The sequence below is a fragment of the Cebus imitator genome, unplaced genomic scaffold (assembly GCF_001604975.1).
Source record: "Cebus imitator isolate Cc_AM_T3 unplaced genomic scaffold, Cebus_imitator-1.0 Scaffold171, whole genome shotgun sequence".
In the NCBI taxonomy this organism is placed as follows: Eukaryota; Metazoa; Chordata; class Mammalia; order Primates; family Cebidae; genus Cebus; species Cebus imitator.
This window is the reverse complement of record NW_016107486.1, coordinates 3,856,289-3,865,360: the sequence shown is the minus strand read 5'-3', so window position 1 is coordinate 3,865,360 and position 9,072 is coordinate 3,856,289. Positions and strand designations below refer to the sequence as shown.

The following is a 9,072-nucleotide window of genomic DNA, read 5'->3' as shown; positions in this document are numbered from 1 at the left end:
TTCCCAGGTCACCATTTCCCAAAGTTCTCTGGAACATTAATTATTTGAAATATTCTGGGACAAAACAAATTTTTTTTTGATGAGGTCAGGTTTTTTGGGGGGGGGGATCCCTGTATTGTATTATTTTAGAAAAAGCAGACAGGACAGGTTGAAAAAATGGAAGCAAAGTTTGAAGAAAATGACTTTGTGAGAAAAGTAAATTTCAGTCCTATATTGTATTCATGTATTGTGGGGACAGGTGGCTCTAACTCAGAGGATTTAAAAATTTATCCTCTCCTTGGCAAAGATACCCTTATATTAGAGAAAAGTACTTCTTAGCTATAAAATATTTCTTGAAAGCACCCAACTTGTTCTAATTCTAAGCAACCTTCTGAATATAATTTGTTTTCCCATGTAGATCACCCTAAAGAGAATGTCCTAGTCATAACACTGCAGTAATCACGATGATGACAACAGTTTCTTTTTCTGCAAGGTTAAGGTTCAGACACATGACTTTGCAACTACTGTGTTAATTGTATCAAGAGAGTACTATCCTGGGAGGTGTCTTGATCATCAGACAGCCCCTTTTGATGAAACCCTGATCTTCATCCTCCCTGGTTATACAAGAAACTTAAATCCTAATTGCAATATTTTGCACTATGTTCATTTGTGGCAGCAATTTTAATATGAATTAAGCAGGGTTTAAATCTCCAATAAATAAATTTGATTTTAGAAAATAAGATTTAAGATATAGAAATACCAAGATGCATCTTTTTTATATGCAAGTTAATTTACACTGTTTTGAATCCTCACTTTAACCCTTATTTTTTTATCAGCATCTAATTAGACCTCACCCTTATTGCTTTCAGAGTAAATCTTACAAGCTAGATTTCATTCAGCAAACATTTATTGATATATACTTCCTGCTAAACACCTGTAGGGACTCTTGCTTTAAAATTGGGAGCAATGGCTTAGTACTGCAGCACAGTTTACTAGGGCCATGGAGGCTACAACAGTCTTGAAGTAGCTGTTTGCCTAATTCGACTACATGTCATCATCTGTTCTTTTTATTTCTTCTCTTGGGTAATCAAAGTTATTCTTTGAACTTCACTGGGGCCCTTACTGTCTTATACTCTGCCACTGTCATTTCTGCCAGTGTCTTCCCTCCTCTCTTATAACCTAGCTTTTCTTCCATGTAAGGCTTTTCTGCTCCCTTATCCTTCAGGCCCCCTCTTCATCATAGGAAGCTGTGTAGTACAATGGTTAAGTAGTTGGCCTCTTAATACATATGCCCTAAATCTAAATCCAAGCTCTGTCGTTTACTAGATATGTTTTATTAGGCAAGTTACTTAACCCCTTCAGGCCTCAGTTTCCTCATTTGTAAAAAAGTAGTATTATAAAACTAGGACTTAACTCACAGAATTACTATATTGCTTAAATGAAAAAATATATGAGTAATAATTAGCATAGTACCTACTACATTCAGCTAATATTAGCTGCAATGATTATTATTTCTAAACCTAGCAAAAAAATATAAATAATCTGGTATAAACACACAGCTTGATTTCCCTGTAATATTTTCATGCTAATAAAATACTCTTATGTAGGCATTTGAATTTGTAGTCTTGCACTCTTCTTGATGTTATTTTTTAGTAAATTTATCTACACATAATTTTTGCTCATAGTTCTTTGTTCAGCTTACTGCTAGTTTTTTATAGGTCTGCTTTTAGTTTTTAAAATTACTGTTAGACCAATGTATTTTTAAAGTTTTCTGCCTAGTTTAAATAACAAAAATATCAGATCCTTTATTATATATACTACTTTATTAAATGAGTATACAGTTCACATTAAAATATGTACATATGTAATAGAAATTTGGCAATTTACACTCTCCTATAATGCCACTAATTCAAAATATGATCAAACTCACTTAATAGAATATTGAAAATGTAAAAAGTGTCAGAAAAGTGCACAATACATGAAAATATCCCTCTTACAGTGTTTTTGGAAAAGAAAATTATTAAGATAGGAAGTCATTGGAGACAAGAAATTGAAAAGGAATCACACACATTTCATATGTACTGTATGAGATGGTAAATTGGAGACAGATGTCAACTGAATAAGATGAATAAGGATGAAGTATACAAACATAATCTTACATGTGTCTTCTCAAAGAAAATGTGGAAGCTGATAGTAAATAGCTATTTATAAAGTGATAAATAGCGTTGTAGGAAGGCATTTTGTCATCCTTTTTCTAAGAGATATTCCTTATTTGCAAGTCTCCTCATATTTTTCAGTTGGATGTTGTACTTTTTAAATAGATTTCATTAGCTTCTGCAGTACACTCTAATAAGTAAATTGGTTTTCCGTAGAATACTAGGAACACTGCTCAGAAAGACATGCTGGACAATACTGGCACAAATACAAATCATTGTTAAACCAGAACCAACAGTAAAATGGATTTTGTTCCATGCCGACACATTTCCAAATAATTTATATTTTTACCTAAACTGAGCCAAAGAAATCCCCAGTTCCTTAGATTCTGTCAGCTTTGCCATGTAGTGATAAAACAAAACTTATTATGAAGAACTTTCAAGCTGGTCTAATTATTCAGATTTGGGGACCTATCTCCATCTCTTAGTACCTATTACCAAACTGTTATTTTTTTTTCACCTTTTTGCTTGATGTGGTACACTGTTTAAATTAATTAGTTTTAGGAAATCACATTCTCTTTCCCTAAAAAACTATATAAAATGTCTTTTTAGACATGTATCTTATTTGGTGAATTTCCCCCGCACAAATAGACTCATTGGAAACATCAGGTATCTCACTGTACTCTTTTCTGTTTCATTAATGTGAAATCGAAGATAAATTTGAAAGGGACTTTTAAATCGTAAGCCCTAAATAAGTACATTTTAAGTAATTTTAGTTATCACCAGCGCAGTTGATACTAATTAATCCATAAATAAAGAAATTTGGCCATCAGCAAGATTTTGCCCTAAAAGTATTAATAATATATAAGAACAAATTAGTATACAAAATTTGAATCTTTTTATAGTATTTTTATTCGTTGCTATAGCTCAGCTATTATGTACATATTGTGTACTATAGGCATTTTGTAATATGTTTGTTGGCAGATAAAAAATATGGTATATAATTCTAGATATTAAAATAATTAGGATGCAATTAAAATATGATTTTATAAATATATTTTAAGTCAAGAGTAAAGGGAAACTCTTTAAGGTAATATTGAAAATAATTATGGAATAAAATATCCCTGTTGTTTTTCTGTGTTCTTTATTTTTGCAGGGCTATGTTTGAAGTAAACATGAAAGAAAGAGATGATGGAAGTGTTACCATTACTAATTTGTCCTCCAAAGCAGTAAAAGCATTTCTCGATTATGCCTATACAGGAAAAACAAAAATAACAGATGATAATGTGGAAATGTTCTTCCAGTTGTCATCATTTCTTCAAGTTTCCTTCCTATCCAAAGCTTGCAGTGACTTTTTAATAAAAAGTATTAATCTTGTCAATTGTTTACAGTTATTATCTATATCAGATAGCTATGGCTCCACCAGTTTGTTTGATCATGCATTACACTTTGTACAACATCACTTTTCTTTACTATTTAAATCCAGTGATTTCTTAGAGATGAATTTTGGAGTACTACAAAAATGTCTGGAATCAGATGAATTAAATGTTCCTGAAGAAGAAATGGTACTGAAAATTGTCCTTAGTTGGACTAAACATAACTTAGAATCAAGGCAAAAGTATCTGCCTCATTTGATTAAAAAAGTAAGATTACATCAGTTATCTGAGGAGACACTTCAAGACTGTCTGTTCAATGAAGAGGATTTACTCAAAAGCACAAACTGTTTTGACATAATCATGGATGCAATTAAGTGTGTGCAAGGTTCTGGTGGACTCTTCCCTGATGCTCGACCATCTACAACTGAAAAATATATATTCATTCACAAAACTGAGGAAAATGGAGAAAATCAATATACATTTTGCTACAATATTAAAACTGATTCATGGAAAATACTGCCGCAATCACACCTGATTGATTTGCCAGGATCTAGTCTTTCTAGTTACGGAGAGAAAATATTCTTGACAGGTGGTTGCAAAGGGAAATGCTGTAGAACGGTTCGACTACATATTGGCGAGTCATATCATGATGCCACTGATCAAACCTGGTGCTACTGTCCAGTTAAAAATGATTTCTTCTTGGTATCAACTATGAAAACACCAAGAACCATGCATACATCAGTTATGGCTCTTGATAGATTATATGTTATAGGTGGAAAAACTAGAGGCTCCCGGGACATTAAAAGTCTCTTAGATGTTGAATCTTACAATCCTCTTTCCAAAGAATGGATATCTGTTAGCCCATTACCCAGAGGCATATACTATCCAGAAGCAAGTGCATGCCAAAATGTAATTTATGTTCTTGGATCAGAAGTAGAGATTACAGATGCTTTTAACCCATCGCTTGATTGCTTTTTTAAATACAATGCTACAACTGATCAGTGGTCTGAACTAGTAGCAGAGTTTGGGCAATTTTTTCATGCAACATTAATTAAAGCTGTCCCAGTAAACTGTACACTGTATATATGTGACCTTTCCACCTATAAAGTTTATAGTTTTTGTCCAGACACTTGTGTTTGGAAAGGTGAAGGATCTTTTGAGTGTGCAGGCTTTAATGCAGGTGCAATTGGAATTGAAGATAAAATTTATATATTAGGTGGTGATTATGCACCAGATGAAATCACAGATGAAGTGCAGGTCTACCATAGCAACAGGTCTGAGTGGGAAGAAGTTTCACCAATGCCGAGAGCCTTAACAGAATTTTACTGCCAGGTGATTCAGTTTAATAAATACAGAGACCCATGGTTTCCCAATCTATGTGCTTGAACATTCTAAAACAATTCCAGTTCTAGTAACCTAAAGTAAATTCGTTAACCAAAATGATAGGTAAAAAGGTCTATACATCTTAATGAAATAAAATGTTCCTGCTTTCAGTTACTATGTATGCACACTATATATGAATAAACTGTTTCTAAAAACTTAAAATACAAAATACATTTTACCAAAAATTATATTGAATATAACCGTGCAGAATCCAAAATACTTAGCATTTTCTCATGAAACTACAAATCATGGACTTTGACACTTTGATTTTTAAAGTACTCTGTCCATAAAAGATTTGTATTATTTAAATGGGAGAAATCTCTTGAGAGAGTTAAAATGAATTACTTGCACTGTATCTTATATGAAGTAAAAAATAAATTAGAGGTGAAAAACTTGTTACTGTAGGTATAAGAGTTGTTGAATTCCTATCATTTGTGATGATTGGTTAACTTCTTTTAGGTACCTTTTTTACCCTTTTTAAGTTCAGAAATATATTTTCCCAGCTTTATAAACTGTATACTAAACATAGTCCAACTTTTTTTAATGACTCATTTTTTCATTAAAAGCATAATGTACCATCTTATAATGCCATTAGCAGTTACTTAAATGCTTTTTAAAATGCTGATTCTATTAGTTTTCAGTATCAGTTGGTTTCAGTTTCTGGCAGTCTCTCTCATATTCTGGTTCAATCTTAGTAAATTAACATTCTGGATTTGATCAGTAGTTCTAAGTTACACCTGGCCTGAGTTTACGTTAACATGTAATCCTCAAGGGGAAAATTTTTGGATTCTGGGATGGTAGTACTAAAATACTTTTTATGTATCATTGCTAGATTCCAGCTTAAATGAGGATATGGAAAATTGACCTCTAATTAAGTGGTTCATTATAATTGCATTTCTTAAACTTTGTCCAAATTGAGCTACATAAAACATTTCAGGATTTAAATTAGTACCAAATCAATTTTCTGTGTTGATGTATATCAACTATAAAGCATCATGTTGGTTTGCTACTTAAGTAAATTATTTTTAGTGAATTACTTTCTAAATTTAAAAAAAAAAAAAAAAGGCTAGGCTTTTGGTATTGATAGTAGGATTCACAACCTGCATCCGTGTAGATGTTTGATCTTTACCTGAAATAATGAAAACGTATTGTCATTGTTCTCAGGTAGGTGATTCTGCCTTCTAAGAGTGTATGTTTCTTTAATCAGTTTAAAAGATAAAGGCATTTTAGGTTTTAAGACCCCTGCTTTACATCTCAGGTAATGTGTATATTGTATTTCTCTTGAACCAAATGTAGTTTTCTACACTCAGTTGTAAATGTTAATCTTTGCCAAATGTGCATATTCTTTAAAACTCTGTCTCTAAGTAGAAATATACCTAAATGAAGATTTTGTTATTTTACCATATAAATTTATGCAACCATAAGTTCCAAATGTATTTTTCAAAATGGAATGAAATATTAAAGTACATTTTCATGCAGTTTAAAAATCAAGGACTGTTTCTGATTAGAAGACAGGCGCATAAAGAGTTTTCTGTAAAATTGGTGGCCTTCTTATCTAAGCACATGAATTGATGGCTCTGCACTTTGTGTATTTAAAAAAATGGAAAATTCAGTGGAGCTTTTGTTTATGTGTATGGCTTTGAAAACAAATTATTTGAGAAAGACCATAACACAGTGAGTAACCTATATGTGGATTTACTGAACTGTTAATTTAAGCATATATATTAATAGAGTATGTTTAAAATAAATATTGTTTTAATCACTGACTTTAGGAATTGTTCATCTATTTCAGAAAGGAGACACCCAAAATCGAATCCCTTTTTGATATTGCTTCATCATTGCATCATCTTCTTGATTTCCACTACTGCTCTGATTGGCCTTTGCTTTATGCTAATATTTCCAGAAACATTCTTGTTATCAAGGCCTAGGTGGCTCTCTCTGCATTTGATATAATACATTTTTTTAATGCAAAAGGTTTTCTGCCTTCTTTTTTAATAATTGCTGTGGGTTACTTTTTAATCATTTTCACTGATTGCCATCCCTTCCTTCACATCTGTACCTTTGTTCTATCCACCAATTATCACTGCAAGAAAAAGACTCTGTCTATCAAAAAACCTCCAACTCTTTATTTTCTTTTTTCCTGGTCACCATAGCAATCGGTGCTAGACTCCTCTCCACTAACTCATCTCCTTTTGGATTTTGCCTCTCCTTATAAAGGTCGCACTTTCATTTGGTCTATATGCCTTATAGGAAAATGGTTTGTGTCTTCTAAGTCCTCAAGGAACTCAACCACACAGGAACAATGACTAAACTCTGGTTATATCTTCTGGTCTTGTTAATGACTGTGGCTTCACTGTCTAAGAACCGTATATATTATTCTGGCCTCACACTTCTTTCTGGATTTCTGACATGCGAATCTCATTGATCCCTCAAGTCTATTCTCAGTACCTCCAGAAGGAGCTATTTTTTCTGTCTGTAAGGTTAGGTAAGAGAAAATAACATCCTTTAATGGGCTCTTCCTTTAGTCTTTTTAAGTCTATTTTCCTTTCATTATATCCTTCAGCCAATGCTACAATGTAAGAGACAAAATAATTATGCTCATTATTCAGATTGCTATCATTCCTGTGGAAAAATTCTATTTAACATTTCTAAAGCCATTATCGTTTGTCTTGCTCCACTACATTTGCATTATGCATGCAAAAATATTTTAATATTGTAATGTCTTCTAAAATTGAAAGTAGATATATGGCATTATTAAATACAAAAAAGAGTATATTTAACACATGAGATCAATTCAAAGTTAATGGACATTCCTAAAATGTGGAGTACCTTTTGTTCAACTACACCCTTTGAGACTAAGTAGTGTGGGGAATATTTGCATAATCAAACAAAGTTAACTACATTCCCATAATTGGCCTTGGTTTGGGGAGTGAAGGAGGTCGTTATCACAGCAATATTCATTATGTGCTACCCTTGAAAGCTAGATTAGTATTCAGTAGTGACCGCATGCTGGAATATGATTCCATATTTCTCAGAAACCAAGAGGAGCAATTGAGTATATGTTCAGTGTGCTTATTAGCTCAAGGTATATCATTTGAAAATCAGAATTAAGCACAGAGGGATACATCTGTTTACATTTTGAGATTTGAATGCAGTAAATATTATAATATAATGATTAAGTAGTTCAATAATTTTACTTTACAATCATCATGCTCAGTTTAATTGGATCTAGTGTTGTGGAAACTCTTATTGAGAATTCAAAGTATAAATCTCAAAAATGTTATCTGAGGGGGCAGCTCTAAATGGCAATCTAAACACAAAGGCTGAAAATTATAGGGATCATATTTCTGTCCACTTTATAAAGTCATACTTTAGAATGAGACCACTTACCAAAAACTGTGGCATAGGGAAGATCATTAGATCAATAATTTCCTATATGAATTAGCATGACCAAAGATTTCTACATTCTACTTATAAATCTCACTCACCATCATTCTGATATACGTTTTCTCCTCCAACATATTTAACATTTTAGGCATTGTGAATAAGCTGATTTTGGTGGTTCTTGATACCCAAATTTTTTCCATAGGAGCTGAGGCTTAAAACTACACTATTTTTGGAACTATCTTATTCAAGAGAATTTTTTTTCTAATTAGAAAAAGTTTGTAAATGGTGCTGACATTTATAGTGAGCTGCTAGTTGGGATTTTTCCTTTGATATGCCATAGATGCATGTTCATTTCATAATGAGTAAAAACTGAAAGATCAGTACCTACAATTTTCTTCTGAATTATTTTTCTGCATAGTATTTATATGGCAAATATTGTGATTTTAGTTAAATATATAATTTGAAAGAATATGTCTTAAACATCTAGATGTGTTTATAAAATATACTTGATGACTGATGCTTGATCAAATTTAATATCAAAAGGGGGAATTCAATCACAGGAAAATACTATTATACGTTTACCAAAAGAAAGCTCTTCTAAATCATAGACTCATTCAAATTTGAAAATAACCTTGGAAGCTAATGCAGCTTGCCAACCTGATATAGAAATTTCCTTTAAATTCTAAAACATCCTGACATGCAATTTTTTTTTCAGTTCCTAAATTGATGTTTTCAGTAGTTAAGAATCACTATTTCCATGTTTGTTTGAAGTTTTTTTTTTTTTTTTTTTTTTT

At 32.1% G+C, this 9,072-nt stretch overlaps 2 protein-coding genes across 3 annotated transcripts in view; one reads left to right on the top strand and one right to left on the bottom strand.

Moving 5' to 3' along the window:
* KBTBD3 (kelch repeat and BTB domain containing 3) overlaps nt 1-6,657 on the top strand; it is a 27,141-nt gene extending 20,484 nt beyond the window's left edge. For both annotated transcript variants that reach the window (XM_017544809.2, XM_017544810.2), the window contains exon 3: nt 3,289-6,657. In XM_017544809.2, the coding sequence (XP_017400298.1) occupies nt 3,289-4,894 (1,606 nt within the window). In that variant the 3' untranslated portion in view covers nt 4,895-6,657. The remainder of the gene's footprint in view (nt 1-3,288) is intronic.
* AASDHPPT (aminoadipate-semialdehyde dehydrogenase-phosphopantetheinyl transferase) overlaps nt 1-9,072 on the bottom strand; it is a 77,549-nt gene that overhangs the window by 43,118 nt on the left and 25,359 nt on the right. The window lies entirely within an intron of this gene.